This window comes from Montipora foliosa, chromosome 4 (genome assembly GCF_036669935.1).
Source record: "Montipora foliosa isolate CH-2021 chromosome 4, ASM3666993v2, whole genome shotgun sequence".
NCBI lineage: Eukaryota > Metazoa > Cnidaria > Anthozoa > Scleractinia > Acroporidae > Montipora > Montipora foliosa.
The window spans coordinates 10,993,912-11,020,689 of NC_090872.1; the positions used below are offsets into that span (position 1 = coordinate 10,993,912).

The window sequence follows — 26,778 nt, forward strand, 5'->3', positions numbered from 1 at the left end:
ACCTTACTTGTGAAAACGCCGTTGCAAGAACACAGTAGAGTTGTAGGCTCCAGCCTGGGCTCCTGAAATTGCCTTGAACAGTGTTGTTGCTGACGTGACGCTTTTCACAGCCCGTCTCGCGCGTAACTCGAGCTTGGGCTGCCTATGCGTGACATAGCGAATAATGATCAGCCGAATTTTCACAAGTGAACCACAAAAAAGAGCTTTAAAATAATTTATTTTACAGGGAAAACATCACATTATGCGTTCCCGTCTGAATGAGAGCGCAAATATTTATTCTCGAATTTCCGGCGGAAGTTGTCTTCTGTCTCCATTTCTGACTTGTTCAGCATCATCACGCACGAATGACTTCAAGCTGTTTGGCATTTTAAGAACTTCACACGCCTGCTTGTATGCAACATCCCTTCAGCAGATTGCTGAAGAGCGGGTTTTCCGTAATCCATTCTCCATGTATTTCTGATAAACAAAGAAATCTTTCCTTTTCAGGCTTGTTTGTGAACATCAAGGTACGTTTCAAAGTTTCAAAGTTTCAAAGTTTATTTAAAATACTTATACAAACGTTTCTTGCATAATTATTATCATGCGTGTGCGATCGAAATAGCTTCAGTTTAAAGGGATTTATATTTTCGATGATAGTTTGGGGAACTTGGCTTTGCAGATCCTTTATCTTATGATGGTGATTTGTTTGATCTACTTATCATTCATTAAATGTGAGGAAGATGCAAATAGATTGCACGTGGAAGTGCATATTCGCGAACAACCCGGTGAGACCCGATATCTCGCGAATGACTTTCTCGTTGCCGTCGCCGTTGTCTTTGCTTAAGCTCCGTAATTATGCAATGACGACGGCGACGGGAACGAGAACGATATCTCAATATATATATTCGCGTTATTGTTATCACTTCGTGATTATTTCAACCGTTCTAATAAGGCAAGGGTGTGGTAGTTCCTTTAGACTGTGTTTGCGTGACAAAACACGACCGCCTCAGAAAAACGGGTTGCTCGACTGATTTATGAAGGGACTGCTCGCGAATGTAGGTTGTGTTGCCTCATCGCCTTGTCGCCCCAACCTAACCTTAACCCCAACCGGTTACCGCTCCTACCTGAATCGTCGCGGAGAGATTTTACAATTGCAAAGTTTGCATTTATGTCACTCTATAGGGACAAATGAAATTTAGCAAAAATGTCTCTCTATACATATTACAGAAGCGAAGGACTTTGCAGTTAGTTAACTGCGAAATGTTCGTTTACTTACATAAACGAATCAGTGACTTCGCAATTAATTAAATACGAAATGTACATCTTCATATATTACGGAGTCAATGATTTCGCGATTAATTAACTGCGAAATGTTCGTCTCAATATATAGGGACAACAGTGACTTCGCGATTAATTAACTGCGAAATGTTCGTCTGAATATATGAGGGAATCAGTACCTTCGCGATTAATTAACTGCGAAATGTTCTTAGATGCTTCATTGCAAATTTTCATAATTTCTCTATAGATATAATTCATTACAAAATTTTTACTTATATTAACTCCCATCGTCGCGTGACCACTTTTCATACCGGGCTGAAGTCGCCATGTGAACCGAAACCGATTTCATCCCGGTTATCGAGCCAGCCCTGGTCAACCTGGCCTCCTTGGCAGCCGTTTTTAGACTCAGCAGCCCCCTCCACCCCCCCCCCCCCCCCCCAAACAAGGCTAGGGTCAACCGGGGTCATGTGAAGAGGCCCTTTGGAGTATAAGTGTAACAACCCCGCCCAATCCCTCGGGACGAGACGCTCACTCAGATTATTTGACAGAGTTTTCGATAAATATAATTAAACCCTGTCATCCTTATGTAAAGCTGATTTAACTGTTATCTGCTGTTATCTCGGGTCAGTTTTCAATTTTAGTTTATCCCATCCCGACTTGTTATTGGAAAGAAAACAAATCTCTCTTCAGCGATGACATCGCGGAATTCATATCTGGCATGTTACCCAAAACCGAAACAATGTCTTTCCCCACAAATCTGATAGGTATCTACTCAAATTACTAGAGCTTTTTGGTTAGTTGTTGCTGCCCATATTATTTCAGGACGGCGATGTGATCGGAGAAGGAAGGGTCTGAATTAGCAGTGTCAGAGCAAACGGATATTGCGTCAAAAGTGAAATTTTCGAAGAACTGAAGGCAAAAGACAGCAGTTGTCGTCTTCGCTTTGAAGAGAAGAAAGAGAATCTTCAGAATGGCTTGGTTTTCTAGACTGTTCACCACTTTTTGTCTGACCTTCTGGGTGCTTTTGATGCGCGTGAGCGGATCGGGCCCATCTTCTATCAGTAAGTGTTTCGGCGCAACCTTTACGGTTTAGATTTGCTTTACTCGTCTACTTAAGTTATTGTAGGTGTGTCAAAGCTTATTTATCAAGTTTAATGGTTTACCCCAAGAGATGCATCGTTGTGTAATAGTAAAAAACCAAATGATTGAATTTTCTTTCTGTGAGTCTCGTACGTTTATCGTTACGACTTCCTTTGTCAGCTGTGCAGTCACTCCTCTCCGTTTTAGAGACTGGTAGCGCAGAGTGCCCCTTAGCAAAAGCTTCTTCTTGGACAGTTCATGAGAAACCTATAAACGAAAACCATAGAAAAACGAACACAGCTTGCGAGAAGACGGTATGAAAACAATATAACGGATTGCTTCAACATGCTGGGCCAATATTTAAGTTTTAGTTTTCATACCGCTGGAAAGCTCTAGAAAAACGAGTTGAGTGAAGATTTTTCAACAAGTAACGTTTTGACTTTTTGATTTGCATTATCATTTGGGTTCACGCATCTGAATATTTTTTTGCCCAAACAATGGTGGGATCACTAACAAACGCACGTTTATCTTGTTCAATAAGTCATCACCTCCCTTGGCCACGAGTGTGTAATCGGTGTTTGCAAACTACATATGTTGGGAATGCCACCAATTTTAAGAAGCCCGCGATTGATTATCGCTGCTAAGTTCCCAAAAGTTTTGCAATTCACCAAAATATTCTTAAAAATCCCAGTTGACTTTGAGAAACTTGAAAAAAATCTTTTTTTCGGTCAAACCGGAACTTCGCCGGCCGGAAGGAATGAAACGTAATACTTTAAAGGCAACTCCCCATGAACATCGAAAGGTTATCATCAAAAAACAAATATTGCGCTTCGTATTCCTTGGTAAAAGTAATAATGAAGTTGCTAATTACCCTTTAATAACTAGATAAATCGTCTAATCGATTTCATGTGATTACCGGTTCATCAGATTTGTAAGTTCTTTTAATTGCGAAACCTACAACAGAGGAGTACGTTGTATTGGCTTGAACATATTTACAATGACAGTTCATACCCAGAAACCTTTTTGTACATATATACACACACACACATAGTTGTATACATATGAAGGTTCAGCCCGCAGTCTTCGGGATTCGGCTATAGTCCTTCGGCTACAATTAATGCATGGAGTATTCTGTACAACCTGTAAGCTTCGATTTTTTAATCATAAGTGGGAATAACTGCTTGTAATTTAAATTTGATTTTCTGCCATGCAATTACTAATATCGATCGACGAAGAAGGCTCGTTTTTAAATTGTTTCCCATCCTAGAAAAAAAGCTTTTAAAAAGATTTGCCGTTTTCGAGTACAAGACGGAAGGGCGGAAGGGTATTAACCCCACTGATTCCTGTCATTAAAAAAAGATAACGAGGAAAGAAGAAAACTCAAACAGGATTTCAATGCCATGCAAACAGGAGCTTTTGTAAAATAGTTGTTTATAATAACACCGACCACGTTGACAAGGAATACAACGGCAGAAAACGAGAGGAAATGAGAAATATTTCTCTTGATTTGGGTAAAACTTTCTTGACATTGTCTTCTTAACAACAATGTAAAATGACAAAATTTGAGGATCTGTGGAAGGGATGAGCAACCGCTGAATAATTTACAATTCTTTCTCGTACTTCCTAACCCGTTCATATCAGTCACGTAATTCCTGGATAGTTGCTGCGCAACATTCTCCCCGAGCCACCTAGAATAAATGCGAAATGATTACAAGAACGCGAACTTATATGCCAAAATGACGTTCACGTGGCCTTCGGCAACGCCATTAACCACAAAGAATCGTGCTGCACGTGTGGCCCGCATTTTATTATAATCCTCTTCCCCACTGCAAAAACCGCAACTTTAAAAGACAAAGTTTTGAACTTTTGACGGAAACTTGGACAAACAGCAGTCAAACAATCATTCGTTCTATCTAGTTCAACGGCATTCAGACCAATCCAAAAGTAGCTTACTTTGCCAACATTTTACAACGCAAACGAATAATCGCGAACTAGTTACCATAGAGCCTGGCTCAACATTTGCTTCAACATACATTCAACACTTCGTTGAACCAAATGTTCGGTGCGTTTCAACAGGTCATCCATCATTGTTGAAAGCGTAAAAAATGTTGAAAGCTTGTTGAAAGCTTAAATCGGTTTAATTAAACTTTCATTCAACATCGATTCAACTTTTCCTTTGCTCTCGAAAATGTTGAAGCCTTTTGAACACTCTGTTCAACAATTGTAGAACACGCGCATGCGCACGTCAGGCCGCAAAAGTTTATCTGGAAGAGAGAAACTGGTTTCTAGTTCTTATTTCCTCGCAATCAAATGTCGTGAAAGTGTTGGTTCTTTTGTTGGTGCAATGTTGGAACCGTTTGAATGGCCTCCGCACAACTATGTTTTTGCGTCCAACATTTGCCCAACGAATGTTGATCAAATGTTGAAACTGCACGGGTCTTTAAGTGTTTACATTTACCGATACCTTTAAGTGACGCTTCTGATGGCGTTGCTGTGGTCGTTGTAAAGCTTCTCATGTTGATGACAGGCTTTGAATCCAGACTTAATCCACTTAACGAAATCCGTGCTGAAATTGAGGATCAAATCTCGTTAGCTCTCGGCCCAACAGCTCTTTCTGTTATTAGCCAGTTGTTTGATAAGGTTCCTGTCATTATTCGGAGAGTCCTAACAACAACAACAACAACAACAAGAGAACAGCAACAATCTTTCTTTCACAGCTATTGAGGTTTTTTCGCTCACGTGATCAGTAACCTTGTTTTTCCACCGAAACAAATGATAATAGAGCTCAATTTTTGGGGACATCAACATGGCCGCCGTTCTATTGTTCAGGAACACCAACATGGCGGCCGTTACGTCACGTGGCGTCATCGGCGCCATGTTGGTGGACGAAAACAAAAGATCTCTCATTGGCTCCTTTTGTTCGTCCACTAGCAATTGTACATTGCATCATTGTTATCTATTTTTTGAAAAAAAGTTTTTTACATTTTATGACAACAAATTGTGACACTAGAATTTATTTGGTCGTCTTCGTGTTAGATTAAACTGTTCTTTTTGTTTTTTTGTTCTTGTATCTTAGTCCTTTGTAATTAAGACCGCGCGCTCCACTTTCACACCAACTGACTAATAAGATGTCATTTTGAAATAACCACTCAGTATGACACGGAACTATGATAACAGAATTCAAATCATTTTCATCGGAATGAGGCCGGATTCGCTGTCTTACCTCATACTCTTGCTCGTTGCTATCACACTAAGGTGGTCGACTGTTTCAAATCCTGGCGGCTCTTGGTATAAAACAAGCTGCAGTGCGAAAAGTGGGTTCGGTGGTAGCCCAGTGGTGAGAGCACTCGCCTTCCACAAGTGTGGCCCCGTTCGATTCCCAGACTCGGCGTCATATCTGGGTTGAGTTTATTGGTTCTAGATCTCTACTCTGCACCGAGAGGTTTTTCTCCGGGTATACCGGTTTTCCTCTCTTCTTAAAAACCAACATCTGATCGGATTTGCGTTAATTTGTTGATTTCGGTTTGCAGTGTCCCCAATTAGTGCTCCAGCGCTAGAACACTAGACACTTCGTAAAGTTCGTTGCCTTTTTTTTTTGTTTAACAAACGTTCGGCGTTGAATCAAGTTAATATCCCACATCAGTACATGTGAGTAATTGAAAGTGCGTTTGCTTTGCAGCCCCAGACAAGCCAACAGACCTTAGAGTCACAAGTGTCTACAACCTCAAAATCACCCTAACATGGAAAAGACCATTAAATATGCCACCCAGTACCATGCTCTTGTATCTGGTAAGGGTCTCGAGCGTAAGTAGCGACGGAGATTCTTTGGCGCTGCCCCTGCAACAGGCAGAAAGAGCGCATCTGGAGCTACGTGATAACACACTGTATATCATACACGTAAAAGCGATGCGAAATGATGATCATGGCAAACAAAGTCAATGGGAGAGTCTTCGAGTTAACACCAGTCATTTTGGTGAGTTGTAGATCTTCCTGGCTTCCGTTGTTTTATTGCTTTTTCTTTACAATTTGTGACGGTATTTTGTTATTGCAAGAGTTACGTTTTTAAGAAGTTTTCAAGTGCATTATTTCGATTTGATGTCATTTCTGTTACGTTTCACAAAGAGAAGCAATTTGAATTAGAGGAAGATAATGTTTGATCGGCTTTCATGAACCTGCAATTACATGTATTGCTCTCCTTTAATCCCGAAAGCAGGCGCTCTCTCTCTCTCTCTGTCTGTCTCTCTCTCTCTCTCCATAGGCATCGTGGGGCACTTTTGTAACTTTTTTCTCCTTTCGCTATAATTCGCCCAGTTTTAGATGGTAAGGCACAACAACTTTTCAGTAGATACCTTAAACAGTGATCCTCTTCCAGACCGACGCTCAACGAATCACTTTAAAATCAAAGGGACTGTGACCCTTTTTCATGCCAAGGAGGTTACAAAAGTTCCCTTGTCCGTGGTAAGCACCGTTTAAAAAGCTTTTAAATCCATGTCCTTACCAAATTGTGGCTTTTGCCTTACCATATATACGCCACACGATTCCCTCAATTACCACAGTAATTTAAATTGGAAGTATTGCGCCTCGGAAAATTTTACCGTGTATACGTTTGATTTTTCATGTCCATGAAAAGAATCACGATTCAGAAAAAGCCCGTTTTTTGCTTCGCTGGTTTCAAAAAGCGATTGAGCCCTTTTAAAACATTCAACATCAACCAAATTTTGAGGGATGTTAAAGAAGTCTTTTGGTAATCTAATAAAGGAAGAATTTAGTGAATTGGATGCTTTCTTATTTTTTGCTGGATTTTTTTAGTTGCCAATGTCTCGAAACTGGCAACGTTACAAAAGGTCCCTATTTGCTAGAGGTTCCAACAAGTGCTTTCGATGTGATTTCTTAAGAGATAAGAAACAAAAGTGCAATCAATATAAACAATAGTACAGTAGAAATAAGTGAGAGAAAATTCAACTCTTTTCTATAATTTGGAAAGGAACTAGGGTTTAAAAACCACTTTACGCGGTTTTGCGTTATCGGGGATATGGATATCTTCATTCACAGTTGAATGTTCGACTCATTGCAGCGGTAAATGACCATGAAAAATGTATTGGGGATAGGTTTACATGCCAGAATGTTGCTAGTGTGCTGTTCTAAAAGCCGTAAACGAGAGGTCAGAGGGGTGTTTTAAATTAATATTCATAGCCTTTATAGCTTCACCACACCCTTTGTCAAACAAGCACCCAGAGGCTCCAAAACAAACTGAGAATTTGGTCATGAATATATAAAAGCAAAAGGGGTATGACTAATACAATTCATTCATTTCATAGACAAAGATAGCATTCACAAGACACTGCGATAAGTAACACGAAATATGATGCGCCATATCTGTAAGTCCATCTGCTGGACTGCTAGTAATTGCCTAAGTGTACATCTCGTGAAATCATTTTTCTATGGATGCACTTTCCATTATATTTAAATTGTTCTTTCAAGAAGATTTTTCAGAATTATATTTCATTTAGGTGTTTACCGGCGAATTTCTAGTCACGCAGTGGTTAAGGTGCTATTAATTAAATCCTAACTCCCCCATTTTTCCTCTTGAACCCCAGAATGGCTACAAGAAGTTTTTTTTTCTTTGCACAGTCTGTTGGCGGCAAAGCCATGAACCAAGTTAGCCAAGATTGTAAAAAATTAAAAGATAATTAGGATAATATGCGCACTCATATTGGTGAATAGCTGTGTTTATATGAGAGTGTGTAAATACGGCTGTGACAAGGGCTGTGACGTCGCACGAATTTGATTATGCGTTGTCAGACGCGCGTTTTGATTGGCTTGTAGGAAATATGATCGTGCATGAAGAAAATCTGTTTCAATCAATAAGTAACAAAAACAGCAGTTCCTTCATTTATTGAATTATTTTTGAGAAATATCATCACAAAGCATGATCACGAAAAAGTTCCGCTTGTTAAAGGATGACCCTGACACGATGCGCCTCTCGTTGTGACACCAACTTACCTGACTCCCTGGTCAGGAGTGTCAAGCTCAACGTGAATGGGCCTAGTTTTGGGTGAATTCAGGAGTTACCGTGATTACAACTTCCACAGACTGGAATGCCTCGATTTGTTTTAAATATCCTCTTTTGCAAGTGTTCGTAAAAAGTTTATTCTTTGATGGGTTAAGTTAATGTTAACTATGATATCATTAGTGATAGAGTGGCTTTCAAAACTGTTGAGTATTTTCAACAGACAATGCTTGTGCATTTAAACTGTGCAATGGAGAAATATTAACTCGATCGACTTTAGTCATCAAAAACCAAGGGTCACTTATGTTTTTCAATAGCAATTCGTTCTTTTTGGCCAACAAAAAATAAATAAGCGCTCTTTAGACTTTTGCAAATGCAAAGGAGCAACAACTGCTTTTGATGTTGACCTAAAAAATCCCACTATTTACCATGATTACGACACTTGAATTCAAGTGCTTGCGAGATTGTTGTTTTAGCAAAACGTTGCAGTCTTCGAAACTCATCGAGAAAGCCTCAGCTGCAGAACGTGCTCTTTTTTGCGTCAGTGATGCAAAGTTTGCAATTGTTAAAGCTCAATTGATTTATTGCTACAAGGATGGTAGATGTTTCATCAGTTACGTATATTCGATAAGCTGGGATAGCCAATGTGATTGCATTCGAATTATTTTCAGTGAGTTTTAAACATTGCAACGATTATGGGCGTAATCATAATTAAGCTACAGTATATTGCGTTTATTGCTGCTTGCTATGGGGATAATGCGAATAAGCTATGTCGTGTTTATTGCTATCATTTTCTGGTAGCCTAAGGCTTTGCCTACAATTTCAATTGTTAAAGCTCAATTGAATTTATTGGTGCAAAGATGGTAGATTTCATCACTCGCGTATATTTCATAAGTTCGGCTAAGCCAATGTGCTCGCATTTGATTTTTTTTTTCAGTGAGTTGTAAACGCTGTGAAGATTATCGGCATAGTTATGACCAAGCTATGTTGCGTTTATTGCTGCCATCTATGGGCAATAATCATGAATGAGCTTTGTTGCGTTTATTGCTACCATTTTCATGGTATGCGTTGCCTACAATTTGAGTTGTTAAAGCTCAGTTGAATTTATTGCTGCAAAGATGGAAGATTTCATCAGTTAAATGCATATATTCCATATGCTCAGATAGCCAACCTGCTTGCTTTAGAAGTTATATCAGTGAGTTATGAACATTGCAAAGATTATGGGCGATCCTCCGTGATCTAGTCGGATGCTCTAACCACTGAGCTACTGGAGACTCTATGGTGAGCAGTGGGGAAATGCAGTTATGATGCAGTTATGAGCTACGCTGTCAGTCGTTATTTGACTCTGTAGCTGCGTGATGCAGCTCGAGTTAAAGACCCACATTTCACCCTTGCTCACCACAGAGTCTCCAGTAGCTCAGTGGTTAGAGCATCCGACTAGATCACGGAGGGTCGTGGGTTCTCGAATCCCATCTGGGGCTCGCATTTTTCCGAGTTCCCAATGGCTTCTATCAACAAAAATTCATTTGATACGTCTATATCATTCTCACATTCGCTCACTTGGGTGGTTGGTTGGCAGCATCTTAGATATGCTTCAAGATATGCTTCAACTGTGCGATGCAGTTATGAGCTATGCTGTCAGTCGTTATTTGACTCTGTAGCTGTGTGATGCAGCTCGAGTCAATGACCCACATTTCACCCTTGCTCACCATGGTGTCTCCAGTAGCTCAGTGGTTAGAGCATCCGACCAGATCACCGAGGGTCGTGGGTTCAAATCCTATCTGGGGCTCGGATTTTTTCCGAGTTCCCAGTGGGTTCCTGTCAACACTTCATTTAATATCTGTAAAGAAATATGTATGACTGTTCCAGTCTTGCTAACCAGGGCCCAGTTGTTCAAAAGCCGATTAACGTAATTCAGGATTACCATAAAATTTGGTTTCATTTTTTTCAACTTTTGGTTGAAAGTTTCTTTTGCTTCAAGATTGACTTTCTCTAATGTAAAATTTCGCCAAATATCAGCGTTGAACAACATTTGGGAATTGAGAAATAAACTCCTTGGTTAATTTTTAACCTGGGATTAGCGTTAAACGGATTTTGAACAACCAGGCCCTGGTTAACTAAATTCCATCAGGTCAGTCTTTTTTTTGTTGTTAAATAGCGAAGCAGGAAAAGCTATATCTAAAAAATGCATAAATATCTGAATTGTGTGCTACAGCTTCTAAATGAAGTGCTTGAAACTGCTCCTTCATAATTATAGAGATAAATAATCAAATAAATAACTGGATAGATTGACAGATGGTTTCGCTAAATTTTATCATGTGAATTACCGGGAATGAAAGAGTTGGATGTTGTACACAAGCAAATGCGAAAACTACACGCAATGCTAGGAAAGAAAACCAACTCAGCAAAATTAACTCAGAACTTCCAAAATGACAGTACTCTTAATTATTCTCTTGAATCTGTATTAACTCTTAGAGTATGCACACTAGCAGGCCATGGAAGTCAAGGTTAATGCCAAAAGTGCCAGTTTGTTACAAAAATGCACGGCTGTTACAAAAGTGCCAGTTTGTTACAAAAGTGCCCTCTGTCGTTACAAAAGATGCCCTCTGTCGTTACAAAAGTGCCCCACTGATGTTACAAAAGTGCCCCAATGAGGTTACAAAAGTGCCTCAGGTTACAAAAGTTCCCTACCTTAGTTACAAAAGTTCCCTATCGCGTTACAAAAGTTCCCTTTTTTCGTTACAAAAGTGCCCGTGCCTCTGGCTCTCTCTCTCTCTCTCTCTCTCTCTCTCTCTCTCTCTCTCTCTCTCTCTCTCTCTCTCTCTCTCTCTCTCTCTCTCTCTCTCTCTCTCTCTCTCTCTCTCTCTCTCTCGTTAATCACACAGTCATGGATTCGAGTTCTATTTAAGCCTGGACTTTCTTCAGGCCTGCCTTTAACTGGACAATTCGCTGGTTTATTAATTTACGATGATCTGTCTAAAATTCACAGTTCATGGTTACTCAGTACATATTTCATATTCTTTAGTCAAGTGTTAATTTTTCCGTTTTAGTTCCAGCGCAACCCACCAATCTACGCCTAGTCTGGATAAGTGGTTTAAAGGTCAAAATAGCTTGGGATAAGCCGACAACAACTGCGTCGGGAATTCCCGATACTTCGCGTTTAGAATACAAAGTCCTCGAAAAGAAGATTAATGGCATTTCAAAACATTTAGTATTTCGAAAAGCGAGTGCTTCTCTGCGCCTTCTTGGTGATTCCATGTACGAAATAAAGGTCAAAGCTTTCAAGTCCTTCAATCAGCGTGTCTTGGGATCTTGGTCTACCCCACTGTCTTTTAAATCAAACGCGTCCGGTGAGTTCTGAGATCTATTTTTTTCACAGTTGGTCACGCACGGCTGGGTCAGAATGGATTCGAGCGCCGATCGAAATTTAGGGTGCGAACTGGCTCTATAGTTTTTTCGAAAAAAAGAGTGGTCATACGAGAAGCAAAAGGGCCAAAGCCAGCAGATACTGAGGAAATGGTCTCTTCTTTCTCCACCTCAATCTGCGACGTAGGGATACTCTGCTCCGCAAAGCACTCAATAGCGGCAGGTGTGTCACAGGCGGGTTCCTAAAATCTTTTTGTATCTCCACCATTCTCGTCACCAGAGCCTTGGATCGACCCAAGGGTAACTCTATGTGGGAGGACATGCGCCGTAGGGTTCTTATAGCCAAATATTTGCTATTTGAACCTTACGGCGCCTGCCCACTCCTCGTGATAACGTGAATGCACCAATTAGAGACGCTTTTGATTGTTCCTCACGAAAACCAACGAGAAGACATTTTGTTTCAGGGTTCCCCAGAGCTCTTCTCTTCCTTAGTCAAGAGAAGAGCTCTGGGGTCGAGATTGTATCTCCACAAGAAAAACCTTCCAGGCCAGGGCGTGAAACACTGCAATACTATACATACTTAATTGACCACTCCCCAAAGGGGCTTTTCACGGCCAATAAAACACAATCAACCAAACGATCGAACAACAACAACAACAACAACAACAACTGTACATGTTATATTAAGAATCCCAAACAGCCGGATCTTCTTTGTTAGCTAGCTAGAATAATGCTAGACTGCAAAACAGTCGTATTTTTTGCGAACGCTAGCGACGCGATAAATATTCAAACGAAAGGTCTGGAGCGAGTGTAGAAACGGCGAGGGAGAATGGGGAGAGACGCGAAAAAACAGGCTTGCGCGCTTCACACGCGAGGGTCAAGCTTACGGCGCTTCGCGCCTTCCGAAAATGGAAGAAAGCGACTGTTTTGCAGTCTAGAATAATGCGAGAACTGGGCCAATCACAAATGTATTTTAAATTTCAGTTCCATCCAAGCCGCCCACAAACGTCAACGTCGAATCCAACACTCGTTCTTCAATATCCGTTTCATGGGGAATGATTCCAAACAATGGTCGCAATGCCGTTATTCTCGGCTACATCGTGTTCTACTGCGAGCAAGATGGTACAAACTGCCTTCGACTCGATGCCAGACTGAACTATTCACTTGAGATAACTGATCTCGATCCCGGAAAAGGGTACAAAGTCCAAGTTGCAGGATATAACAAAGTTGGATTAGGAGTGAAGTCCAAATCACGACCCGTTATCGTTGGAGGTAAATTTAATTTATACGCTAAGTTGTAACCTAAGCCCCATTGAGCCACGGAAGGAAATCTAAAAGGAACATTTCGCAAGCCAGGAGAGAAGTTCTCCATCAGATTTTTAAACTAATCGTCTTTAATACAGAAGAGATACTTAGCAATATAAACGTAGTAGTAGTGTCAAGACAAGTTAAAAATGAAAACAGCACACTTCTTGCTCTCCTTCATACATGTATAATGCATAGCTGCATTAAGCCAGAAAATTTTCACTTCCGATTTAGTTTAGGATCCAATGTCAGGGTTTAATGCATAATGAATGCTTGACCAAGGGGCGAAAGAAACTACAGATGTCAGTAGCTCATATTTGGGAGTTTGAGACCACTGCGACGTCAACGAAATCGTCATCTCAAAATGTAACTGCGCTATCGTTAAGTCTTTCACGATTAATCCATCTTGTTATTTCGCAAAATGTGGGGGAATCAAAGTATCCTAAAAATAAATGGGTATGAGCGATTTCAGAGTAAAAACAGAGAATGGAAGAGTAGTTCAAATTTGTATGCTCGTGTTCTCGTCAAAAACTGAAATGTGGTGATTTCCCGTCGTCGTTTTGCAGAGCACAGCACGAATTTGTGGTAAAATGTCTGCCGCGCTTGCAGCTCGATTATTCTTCCTCTGTAAACCAATGATATTACTGTTTTGAGCCGTCGTGCCCGTTGCCATAGCTGTCGCCGTTGCTCAAACTTCTAATTGCATTTGCGACGTAGACGGTAGCCTGCGAGCAGGATATCGAGCGAGTGCTTCGGCGGCCGAACCGCCAGCGCGCGAGAAGCATGGGGCGAGGCCGAAAAATCCCCATTCTTTTCGTGCGCTAAAGTACTCGCTTGATATTTCCAAACAAGTGATCCTGCTCGCAGGCTACGTAGGCGGATACAATGATCTGCCAAGAGGAACAATGTAGATGGTCTAAGAAAGCGATAATTCCAAGGGAGCTGAGGGCTACGGGTTACGAGCGTGTGCATTGCAACGGTTTTAAAATAATTCGTTGCTTCGCTCTGCGATTGATTTAGAAATCTTGCCCTGCTCTGGCATAAACGGCTCTTGAATAACAACATTTGGGCAACCGGAACACGTCACAGCTATTCAAGATAGCGGCGCCTTGGTTGAAAACAAAACTAAGCTATTCGGAAACTAGACACGTGACTTCTTCTTTCTCTCTTTATCCCAGGCCGATTCCTCCCAACAACTCAGAAGACAACCACTGAGAAGCTATCAACAGGTGCGTATTGCGAGCTAAATGCCAAGGAAAAACTCTACCTGGTTATTTCGTGCGCTATCGCCCTTTGACCGATTTCGTCCCAAACGGTTGACCTGTCTCTGGAAGAACTGGTCAAGTTCCCAACGAAGGTACCTTAGTGGCTGCGTCCGTGGAAAATTGTACTAATATCGTGAATGGGTTCGAACCTATCCCTTCATTCGTACATTTTAGTTACCTGGTACTTTCTTTAGTCAGTAACCCGTAGGATGCGAGGTATATTCTATAGAATACATTATGACAAATGACAAATAGGATGTTTTATTCATTTTCTTCTTTTTTGACAGTGAAGACAGCGAGGACAACAATGGAAACCTCAAAAATAACCTCTGAGTCTGTTCCAGCGCCTAGGATAGGTAAGGATAAAAATTGGTTTGATCTTATGGAGAGAAAATATCTCATTTCCAGTCACTTGAAAGGGTAGTTAGGGTTAGGGCTGTCTTTTGGTTTGAGAGCCGAGATTCGGCCGGAAAGAGGTGGTTTAGTTCCAAAAATTCCAAACAAATCTCATGAGAAAAGACATGCAGTGGCGGAAAAGCTCAACTTCCCGTTGCGGCTTGTCACTGAAAGATTCTCGTCCCTACCCTCCCACTCCACCCGTCCTCTATCGCTAATTTCAGGTGGACGAAAAAGTAACTAAGTATTCTGAGCAAAGAACGGGTAACCCAGGTTTCTGCAGGAGGTGATTAGTTGTCATTTATCGCAGCTTGGTTGGAGGCAGGATGACTGATCACTATCTCATCCTCTGGAATATACTGTTTGAGTTCCCCACCCCTCCCCCGAACTTTATGACCTCCTTCTGAAGGTCAATTCACTTCAGTACGAACGAAGCGTTTACAATATTTAGCTGCCAATAAAAAAATAACTCTTTATCGACGAGAACAAACATGTTGTATAATGTACGAATTTTTCTTGTAGACATCACGACAAACCCAACAGGGACATTAAACAAAGTTGAGACTTCTACGATTGTTTCAAGCGAAGACCCTCTTCATTTAACAGGTTAGCTTCGTTGTTGTTCTGTTGAGCTCAGTCGATGGTTTTTATGTACGCCGGAAAGAGTTGTGTTTGTTGCCACTGCGCTGATTGGTGGACAAAAACACTACGTCTCTACACGTGACTTAAGGCTGCAGAGAAATAGGTCGGCAAAGTGTGCATGTGGTAAAGTTGTTTTCGTGCTGCTCGAAATGAGGAAGATCCCCTGTCTTTTTGAACGAGTCTAACGCGACAAGAATTTGAACGTTTGTGTTTTATTCTGAAACGTTTTGTGTTAAAAGTTTAAGATTACACGTCCATTCAGTTTTGACACTAAATTGAATTCAAACCGTAGCAGAACAACTGCTATTCGATCCTTCTTTAGCATGTGATTTCAAGGCGGCCATTGTGGACTACAATTTGTTGTGTCCTTCAATGAAGAACTAGCGCCTGCATGGAGAGTAGAAAATAAGGGTCACTGAGAGGCAGACGGCCAGGCTTACCTCTTGAAGTAAATAATATTTGGGTAAGATTTTTCGGCATTGCATAGAAAAAGAATTATGTTTCCCAATAAGTCCGCACTTGAGGCGCTTTTACGCGATTCCGTGTGTTCGCAATGCAGTAGATGGGACACACACATTCCTAGATGGCGACCAATAAATTGTTCTTTTGTCCTGCTATCAATTACCCCACTAGCCTTGTTAGCGTGGACAGTACAGTATGGACACCATCGTCTGAGCAATGGACAATACTGCTTTAAAATGAGGTTTATCGGTCTGATTAGCTTAAAGAATAAGATATTGGCCGGCCAACTATGACTCGGTCTATATTTTCTCTTGCATCGCCACGTTTAGACTAAAGACTTGTATAAATAGGTAATAACATGAAGAAATATCCGATAAACCACGAAGCCGACATAAGCGCGGCAATATGTGCACGCGTGAGCCATGATTGGTTTTGGTTTCACTTCTGATTGGTTGAAAAAGTGGCGCAAAAACTTTAAACCAATCACTGAGTGAAGCAATGCAAAGCCAAAGCAATTCACTAATTACTTTCGACACCCAATTGAAAACCGCTCTAACAACAATAATAATGATAATGACCTCTTTGTTAGTGTCAAGTTTATTTAGCGCTAAAGCACTAACTCGGGGCACATATCATGTTGGTTTTTGAGGAGAGGAGAAAACCAGAGTACTCGGAGGAAAACCTCTGGGTACACAGCAGAAAACTCACAAACTCAACCCGAGTCTGGGAATCGAACCCTGGCCATATTGGTGGGAGGCGAGTGCTCTCACCACTGCGCCATCCCTGCTTCCATGTTGTCCTCTAATTCATATATTTACTTTTGTACAGGCGCTGTCAGTATCCAGAACCCTTACATACCAAAAAAACCAGAAAGGAAAGGGACCTCGGATACTCCCTCTACTTCAGCTGTTGCTTTTGCGGCAGGTAGTTTCCTTTCGAAGGATTCATTTTTGAGAAAAACGTTAAACCCGTGGCTGTGGGCGCGAATGAAATAGGAATAATCGTTGAGACAAACGATATTCGACGCTAGTGGGCGTTCGCTCGCTTTTTGACATTTAAGTTGTCTCATGTCGTACTTTTTATCGGGTTGGGAGCTCTCAGCTGAGCTCTCACGGCTTCATCTTTTATGACGTTATCTTTTCCGTCTTGTTTATTGGCATACAAGAAAGCGTTTTGCTATGCACAAATCGATTACGTTAAAGTTGAAAGAGCTTGATAAACTAAGCTACATCTCCAATTTTAAGCATTTAACGTTTGGATAATCAGCGTAATACTTGCCATCAAAAAATGACAAACAACTAAGTGGCCAAAAGCTAACGAACCCCTGCATTCTTTGCAATATTAACATTTTTAAAACCAAAATTGCACAAAGTATATAGGTCTCAATTTTTCATAAATAGCTGATCATCTAATGCACTTGCTGAGCTGATTTCTTGGAAGACGCTGAGCTTATTCTAATTTGACATTTTTTTTTTTACGAAGAGTTCCTAATGCATTGCACAGGTGACTTTGTCAAATAGGTGGTTCAGGAACTCCAACTTCTTTCCTGACGCCAAAACATTTCGTTGAGCCAAGAATCCATTACCCACGAGTAAGAACCTGGTATCAGCTTTGTCCCTACCAGCGTCAGAAAAGTATCTATTTTTAGACCAAGTGGCTAACTCAATGTTGTACCCAATTCAAATCTCCCCGGAGTTAAGATTCGTAGTGTATTGTATTGCGTTATAATGACGCATTCACATTTAATTGATGTGGAAACACCTGGAACAAAACGTTTTGTTCCCAAAGGATTTGGATTGGGTACAACATGGAGTTAACCGATTTGGTCTATTGTATATTTTCCTGCAAATCTTGGTTTAAAAATAGATACTTTTCTGACTATGATGGGGACTGGGCCAATTTGGGTAAATCTTTTTCCTTGATTGAACCCGATTTTTGGTCTTATTGCTAAATCATTATATCCTGCTGAACACCACAATCTTGCTTTCCATCCTCTGGGGGATCCTCTGAGGTTAATTTGAGCATCCTGGAACGGTGGGGATTGGTTGGTAAGAGAAGGAGGAGAACCAATTGAGGATAGAGACGTTATCGACTCGAAAAAAAAAAGAGTGCACATGTGCACGCACGTGATATCTCGCGCGGATACTCGAAGGAGACGGCAAAAGCCTTTCTGACCAAAGTCAGAAAAACCTGAGGCATACGTTGTCTTGAGAAAATATCGGGCTCTTAATGAATGAAGTCTTTTCCCACTTCCTTTTTGCTCATAAACAATTCTCTCCTAAACAACAATGGGCAAGAAAACGCCCTGAACACTGACTCAACCTTTTCTGCGTGTTCGCCACGCGTTCTTCGACCCCGGCTAACAGTTGCACTGCTACTGGGCCATCATTTGGTTAAAGGGGCTAGGTCACGGAAGTTTAGGCAATTTCAGCACTGATCGAATGGTCATAGAATTAACTAAAATATTAAAATAACTGTTCAAAACTATAGAAAAACTCTAACATAACACAGGGAAGCCAAGAAGGGACATGGATGAATTTGGGTAAATTTGAAAAACGTCGGCCCGCCTTTTTTCAAATTTATATCAGTCTATATCAAAATGTCATTTACACAGCTAGAAAATCATTATCAGTTGTTACGTGGCCGTGATGTTGCAAATGAAAGACTCTTGCCCTGCCAATAGACATTTTTGCAGATACGGCGGCCATTTTGATTTCTATTGTTTCGAAAGACATTATAGGATGCTCAGGGGGCAAATTAATGTGTATTTGCCCCCTGGGCATCCCATAATAGCTATTGGAAACAATAGAAATCAAAATGGCCGCCTTATCGGTAGAAAGGTCTATTTGACGTTTAGAGCTCATAATTAACAAAATTACCTAAAATAGCGTGACCTAGTCCCTTTAAGCATTTAAGTTTTTTTTTCTTTAGGTTGCAATGATAACGGAGTAGCTCGGGGCAATAACTGATCCAGATTTTGTTGTCGTTTTTAGTTAATCAAAAATCAGAGTCTGGTTCCCTCCACAAAATTGTTACCATTGGAACACCAGTAGCAGGCGTCATTTTGGTGCTGGTGTTGGTATTAGCTGTGTTCGTTTTGTATAGGAGGGGATCTCGCAGGAAGTTTCTACAAGATGGTGGAATCGTGCCACGGGACATCAATACGCCGGATACAGTCACACGCGGGACCTTCAGCGTTCGTTACGTGCCCTCGGACGACACCCCTATGACTCAGGCGCTGTTAGATCAGCCAGTTGAACCTCACCGAAGTTTGCCAAGGCAAATGGTCGAAGATTCAACGTTACTAGGGGCTACTTGTCCAGAAAAGTGCAAGTTATCTGTTGATTTAAGTACAGGGCAGGGCAAACTCGCGGAAGGTCGCCATGAGGGATTGTACGATAGCATTGGGGACCCTGCATGCAAAAACCCGCGGAAAGATGAACGTTACATCACACGAGGTAAAATGGGCTGGACGAGTGACAAAGCCCCATTGGAGGCATCAGTCGTGACAAAGGAACCACTATGCAACGGAGCGGTACCGGCCGAATTCAATCGACAAGGCGACATTTATGAGAAGATGCAAGATTCGACACACGTTTACGACACGATTTATCCAAGAGGCAAGAACGACCCTGTATATGAAAATACGAAAGTCGTGCCCAGTCCTGGGGAGGTCAACAGAGGCAAAGAAGATGGCTATGAAGCATTAGGGCAATATGACAAACTGCTCACAAAATGAGTAAACCCCACGGCAAGATAAGGGGACGTTTATAAGAAACGAAACTAAAGTAGCTTTGAAATGCTTACCCTGTTTGAAAAGAACAACCACAGCGTATAATTCGGAGCGGTAGCTAGGTTTTTTTAAAGGATTGGAGGGGGGGGGGGGGGGGGATATTTTCGCGAGTGCTGAAGGCACGAGCCTTGTAGAGGGGTCTGGAGGCTCCGAAACGCTATTGTCAGCACTTTTCTATAGCCTGCGCCAACACGATCTCTTCCTCAAATGAAGGATTATCCTTCATTGTCAGTTTGCTCCAAATGAAGTGTAATCCTCCATTTAGATTACACTGTCTCTGGATTGACTGTTATCGTCAATAGGACATTTGCATGATGGCTCCATTTGACTTCAAGTACCAGAATCCTTCAGGTACTGCTTGTCTCATGCTAATGAGAGCTATTGTTAATTTTACCCCGTTGGGAATACCAAAACGTAAGTAAGAAAAGAAAAACTGAATTCTGTAAGCTGTAGTCAAATGACGCCATCGTGAAAGTTGCCTGTTTAGATTAATCTCTCCCAGGACTTGTGGTAGCAGAAAAAAGAAAAAGAAGTAAAATTTGCATTCCTGGACAGGATTTAAACGGGAGCACCCACTTTTTGAAGGAACTGTTTTTATCCACTTAACCACTGAAGCTTAACTGGCTGACAATTGTACCGATTATTTACCAACACCAATCAGTTCATAAAATCATTGCTGAATTGTTGATTTTCACTCACGTGATCAACAGCCATGTTTTTTTAACGAAAACAAAAGAAACGTTTGCATTATAGTACAGTTCAATTCCCGTAGGATTGGGTCGGGACACAAACATGGCCGCCTTTTCTTTGCTTAGGGGCACAAACATGGTGGCCGTGACGTCATGGGAAAACCGAGAATAGTGGTGAAGTCTAGTGCTTGATTTTAAAATGGTTAGCTTTCTCTTGAGGTTTGGTAACCAACATTTTCTCCTGTTTAAACTTGTTTCTTAGCGGGTGATAACACACGTTTACAGTAGCATTCTGAACGGGAAAAAATGTTGACATATTTAAAAAAAGGGTTATTAATCGAACATTCCCAGGTTCGAGTCCTGCGAGTGCAGGCATTGGGGTTCGGATTTTAAAATAGATTTTCATTTGCCATAATCCCTATCAAGCGCTAAGCGTCGTAAATTGACGATCAATTCAGAGAAAATTAGGAATTGTCGATGATCGTCATTTGAGAGGGTAGAGGATGAGTTGCTCCTTTTCCTGGCTCACTCCAATTCCCCGGCTATTGACCGCGCGCCATTCGACGCATTGCGAGCCTGTGTGCAGACTCGAAAAATCGACCTGGAATAAGTGTGAAAATGCAAACAACTGCAAGTCATTTCAATCTAAATAACTGAGTCTCAAAACAAATCCATCCACAGACTTAATTTGTCTGGCTCAACCTGTCCAGGGGAGGGGAGCAACTGCTCCCTTTTTCCCGCCCCCGCTAGGGGGGAACGCGCGACAAATATAATAGCTTGCAAATTTCTGATCGATCGAGTGAGTTACCGAGTGAATTTACCATAGCTACGGGCAGGAGCCTTGGTCCACAGTATTTGCGCTTCAAAGGAAAGCAATACGGCCATTTTCAGACATTAAAGACATACTGATTTCAATGTAGTTCTCGCCTGAATTTCTTTAATATTTGGTAGGTATATTTTTCCACAGAAAAGAAAATCTTTGTAATAAAATATAGTAAGAATAAGAGAGAAGTTTCCTTATGCTCTTCTGCCATGATAACGCGTACGATGCGATTAAAAAAAAACTATTTTCTTGTTTTAGGCTTTTTTAAAATTATATTTCTCATTTACTGTGCGCGTTGACGCTTGATTATACAAAGGACTTTTCCGCAAGAGATAATTAAAAATGGGAGAAGTCATTGATAATGAAGTGCGTTCGTTGGGAGAACTTTGGAGGTTGTCCGAGCCGAGACACCATACACCGTATTCCAAAATAGCCGCTGATTTATGCGCATACAAGTTGACCCTTGTTGCGTCGTTCAAGATAAAATATTCTTTTGAATTTTAAGCTTAAGAACGAGGCATCAAGGGTTTATTTGAATAAAAACAAAAGAATATTTAAATGGAGGCCATTTTGGAATAAGGTGTATGGAGACGACGCATTCATGCATTCAACGTCTCTCGATAATATGTGAAGCTTGTAGAATGTGGTTAAAAATGGTGAGGACGTCACAGAAACTAATTTTTTTTTGAAAATCTGGAATTTGTTGAAATTGTGCCAGAGATTATTACTAAGAAGTGTCCCTCGCCAAAAATCAGCGTGTTGGTGCAAATTGACACTATACAAATAATCACGAGGTGCACGATATGACGTATCAAATCCGAGATGCGCAAATTCAAGATGGCGCTGAAAAAACGAAAACCCTATGTACAGGATACCAAATATTACGACGTATACAAAACATGCACCCCAGGTCCATGGACCTGACCCGGTCCATGGACTACCCCTGTGGACTACCTCTCATTTTGTAGAGTTTCAAGCAGAAAAATCTTTAGACGAGAAACAGAAGTCACCCTGGCACTTATCTGGACAATTTAAGCAATAATTATTGTCTCATACAGAGACATGAAAAATCCAGGAGGCTTCAACTCGACGGGATTCAAACCCATAACATCGATCTGTGATGCCGGTGCAATGCTCTACCAACTGAACTATGAAGCCACTCAGTTGGAAGCAAGTCATGTTTTGCATATGTCGTCCTCTTGGGGCCTTAGCATGCCTTTTTGGCCCGGCCTGTCTTATGCCACGATGGTAGGTCTGGACTCAGCCAATCGGTTGGCTTGCGCATCGGACTACTGTGCGGGATGTCGCGGGATAAAACCCCCGGCCGGACCAACACTCAGGGTCTTTAAATAACTGAGGAGAAAATGCTGCCTTTGTAATGACATTTGCAAATGGCAGGGCGTACCTAATCGATCGAAATCGATCATCGAAAATGTAATCGATTAATCGATAATACTCGATATTTGTCGATTGATTTGTCAATTTAATCGATTGAAATCGATAATCACAATTTTTTTGTCACATCGGTGGAAATCGAAAATCAAACACGCGATCTGATCTTATCATAACACTACATAACACTCAAGCTTACCTTCGAATCCGCTTTGTTGATAAAGATGATGTTACTTTCTCCAATGGTAGCGACTTTTCTTCGTCCATTTACTTTTCGATATTTGTCGAACAAATCGATAAAATCGATAGCTAATTACAGAAATCGATCAAAATCGATAGTCACAAAGACGCGAGTGATCAATTTCTATCGATTTCCGATATTAATCGATTAATTAGTATCGATTACGATCGATTAAGATTGATTTCAATCGAAAATATCGATTAGGTACGCCGTGCAAATGGTTAGACTCTCTAGTGTTCTCGGATAAGGACGATAAACCGTAAGTTCCTGTAATGCCCGAAGAAATATTTCGTCATGTTTTTTTGTTAATTAACCGCGTAGGGTTGCGCGAGATCTTCGTGCGTAGGCGAGGATTGCGTGTACATATGATCCGAGCATTTACCATGTAGGTATATGTGCAAAAGCAGTCTGGCAAAGTTCCCCACAAAGTATTGTTCATTGACCCTGAAAAGCCACTAGGGGAGTGGTTAAGACTCTTAAATTGGTCCGCAAAACTGCTTTGACGTAGGCTTAATATGGAAGTTGTTCGCTCCTAGTCGTGGACTCGTGCTTAAATTGTCCAGATAAGTGCCACAAGCACTTCTCTCTTTCTTCTAAAGATTTTTCTGCTTGTAACTTCACAAAATAAGGGGTGGTCCATGTTTTGTATACGTCCCCCAAGATTAGAAACTGCGTTCTCCCACTGAAAAAGAGAAATTGTTTTCCTGATGACAAGAGAAATCGAGAGATGAAGGGACGCGCGTGCACTGCACAACTGCAGCAGCAGTTGAAATTAAGGAGCTCCTAGCAAAATCGTTTAAAAAAAGAGCGCGCCTTATAATTTCAGCCGAATCAAGGAAGCCACTTCGTGGACAAAGTTCGAAGAGGTCCTATTTTTCCTTCTAGTCCTTTCAAGCTGCACTTTTGCTCTACAGCATTTCACTTGTCTTCTTCATTTTTTCAGGGTTCTCTTCGCAATTGCTAAAACTACGTTCATAACTGCGAGGATCATAGCTTCACTTGATTTCATATCCGCAGTTCAATATATGCTTCATTTCATCGTTAATTTATTCATCATGGTAACATTAGAACCCACAAATGACCAGCTTCCAATGTCAGTGGCTTCATAGCTTAGTTGGTTAGAGCGTCGCACTGGTATCCTCAGGTCACGGGTTAAAACCCCGTTGAAATCCTTCATGTTGGGATAAGCAATTCCACGACTTATGCGCGGTTTTTTTTCTGTGTACACATGAGTAACTTTTGAAACCAATGTAGGCTTGAAGGGGCTAGGTCACGCAATTTTAGGCAATTTCAGCACTGATCGAATGGTCATAGAATTAACTAAAATATCAAAATAACTGTTCAAAACTATAGAAGAACTCTAACAAAACACAGGGAAGCCAAGAAGGGACATGGATGGACAAAACTGGAGAGGATTGAAATGGATTGAATTTGGGTAAATTTGAAAAATGTCGGCCCACCTTATTTCAAGTTTATATCAGTCTGTATCAAAATGTCATTTACAAAGCTGGAAAATCATTCTCAGTTGTTATGTGTCAGTGATTTTGCAAATGAAAGACGCTTGCTCTGCCAATTTGACATTTAGAGCTCATGATTAACAAAATTACCTAAAATAGCGTGACCTAGCCCCTTTAAACATCCCCTAGAATTCTTTCAAAATATCTGTACAGTTTTCCCAGAATGGATGACTGGACCAATCAATTAACTTCTTGCACACAACTTTGCTTTCAAACTGTAGTTCCCTCGAGTCACTAGGAACCAGTTCCCTGTGTAGGTAATACAACTCTGATACATTGTTATCCTTGAGGAACTGGGGCAGACAGTCATACCAGAAACCCACATCACCAATACCATGGGAGTCATCTGACAAAGTGAGTTTTGCTCCTGATTTAAGCATGTGCTAAAAGCAAAACAAGTTTTGTGTAAGTCTCAAATAGGTGATCACTTTCAAAAATAATGCAATACTCTTTCTTTGCCCTCCAAAATTTTGCATAAGCATTTCTTCCAGTTTCTCTTGGGACCTACAATGGTCGCAAGAGAAAATAAAAACGATGCTTAAGCAAGATTTTGAAGGGCAAACAAAGGGTATTATCATATTTTTGAAAGTGTCCCATTGGATAGTAAAATGCATGTGCATGAAATAATTTGCATCTTTTGCTTGTTTCCTCCCTCAAGATACCATCAACAACTGATGTTAAAATCCACATCCACATACAGCCATATGCTCTGAATTTATAACACCACACGGCATTACTGCACCTTTCAATTACACGTACACTCTTGAATTAACATCCAGTTTAGCATCTTAGTTATTTTCTATAGCTGTTATTTGTATTTACAGTGACAGCTGGTCCATTTAAAGTGCACCTGAACTCAAATATTTTTTGTTCCTAATATAAATCTCCCCATCCAATGCAAACATATGTCACCATTGCTACACAGAATTTTGCCTTTTGTGTGCCATGCAAGCCATGAAAACTTGCATTGGCAGAACTAGCAGTGATTTTGATGCATGGCCATGATGTTAGAGGTATGGGTCTACCCTCGATTTTACGTCACAAACTGCTTTGCATATAGCTGATTTCAAAGAAATTTTGCATTGCATTTAGCAATTTGTGACGTAAAATCAACAATGGACCCATCCCTCTCACATCACAGTCACGTGGGTCCAAATTACTGCTACATCTAGTTGTCATAACTTTGCGCATATTATTATGAAGCACAACAACGGGACTGAGAGTAAAAAAATTGAACACACCTCAAGCACATTTCTATGTGGATAAGGAAACTGCAGTTTCTTATTCGGAGAAGCCCCACTTGTGTTTATCTCAAACAAGGCACCATAAGAAATCCCGAAATTTATATTCCGAACAATCTTCTCCCAAATCATGTCTGAAAACTCAAACTCTGGTCTGTGAGCCCTGATCAAATCAAAATGTCCAATGACTTCAGGACTGACTTCTTCCAATAACCTGAACTGGTGATCAAAGTATCTACACATCACTTCTTCTGTCCCACCAACAAGTTCTTCTGCTTTTTCAAACTGCTCAAGACCACAGTCTATTGGAATCCCATCAACATGGTGTACTGATCCTACTAGGTAGTCCAATTCAAATTCTCTTTTTAATCTCTGTATTGCTTCAAAGCTCTCTTCTCTGATAACGTCTGTTTCCATACCCACAGTCAGGGAGATTTTTGTTTTGTATTTTTCCTGTAGGCCTCTAGCTTCTTTGACAAAACATGTAAACATGATCTGAAGGTCAGAGGGGGTCAAGTGATCCTAAAATAAGGAAAGAAAATACATTTTGTTTTCTTTAATTGATTTAGTGCTATTTTACTGTCTACCGTCCTTTTATAGAAGCCAAAACAAACCTACATACATGTATCATTAGTTGGTTCCAGATGAAAGTTGAGTACCAAAGCTCTCAGGGAAAATCTCTAGGAGTACAAATTAAAAGAAACTAAGAAACTCAACCAACGTAATTTTCGAGTCCATCAAACCTTGGATATATTAGAGGAAAACGTCCTCACCTCTCCACCACCCTTATTTTCCACATCAGAATAAATTATTTCTTCAGAAGACGTGTTTTACATAAAATTAATGGCAAGCCTTCATTCCCATGTAATTCATCTGATCATTCGCCCTAGTGATGGAAATGAGCTGACACAAGGAATTCTGACCCACATGGGAATTGAGCCCATGACATCTGGGGTAGATCATCATTGCTTCACCAACTGAGCTGCAAGGTCAGATGGTCGACAGATAACTGAGATAACGGACATGGCTCTTTTTTCATATGTTGGCCAAGAAGCACTTGGATTGCAAAAAGAAAATCTATCAGAGTGTAACTTAAATAGAGGATGTGACGTGACTGTGCATGCAAATTTTATCTTCGAGAGCTGATACAATCAGCACGAGAAGATAAAATTTATATCCTCAAGTGGCCATGTAATGTGCTGTTTATTATAATTATAGGAAAGGAAAGGAAATGAAGTATAATTGTCTGGTCGTTTTAGTGCTGGAGCACTAATTGGGGACACTGTAAACTGGGGAAAA

General features: G+C 40.8%; 2 protein-coding genes across 3 annotated transcripts in view; one reads left to right on the plus strand and one right to left on the minus strand.

Moving 5' to 3' along the window:
• Positions 1-267: 267 nt before the first annotated feature.
• On the plus strand, positions 268-21,184 carry LOC137999807 (roundabout homolog 2-like). 2 transcript variants are annotated; one of them, XM_068845735.1, is made up of 10 exons: positions 272-506; positions 2,080-2,318; positions 6,017-6,310; positions 11,398-11,697; positions 12,698-12,985; positions 14,197-14,247; positions 14,571-14,639; positions 15,202-15,285; positions 16,612-16,707; positions 18,777-21,184. In XM_068845735.1, the coding sequence occupies exons 2-10, from the start codon at positions 2,228-2,230 to the stop codon at positions 19,520-19,522; spliced, it is 2,019 nt and encodes a 672-aa protein (XP_068701836.1). In that variant the 5' UTR covers positions 272-506; positions 2,080-2,227; the 3' UTR covers positions 19,523-21,184. The 2 variants fall into 2 exon arrangements, with proteins under 2 accessions (XP_068701837.1, XP_068701836.1); XM_068845736.1 differs by lacking the exon at positions 16,612-16,707 and having other exon boundaries at positions 268-506.
• A 2,540-nt stretch (positions 21,185-23,724) lies between these two features.
• Positions 23,725-26,778, minus strand: part of LOC137999808 (uncharacterized) — a 4,750-nt gene continuing 1,696 nt past the window's right edge. Inside the window, exons 2-3 of the mRNA XM_068845737.1 lie at positions 25,480-26,001; positions 23,725-24,621 (exon numbers count right to left, since the gene is read on the minus strand). Coding sequence (XP_068701838.1) covers positions 24,364-24,621; positions 25,480-26,001 — 780 coding nt within the window. The 3' untranslated portion in view covers positions 23,725-24,363. The remainder of the gene's footprint in view (positions 24,622-25,479; positions 26,002-26,778) is intronic.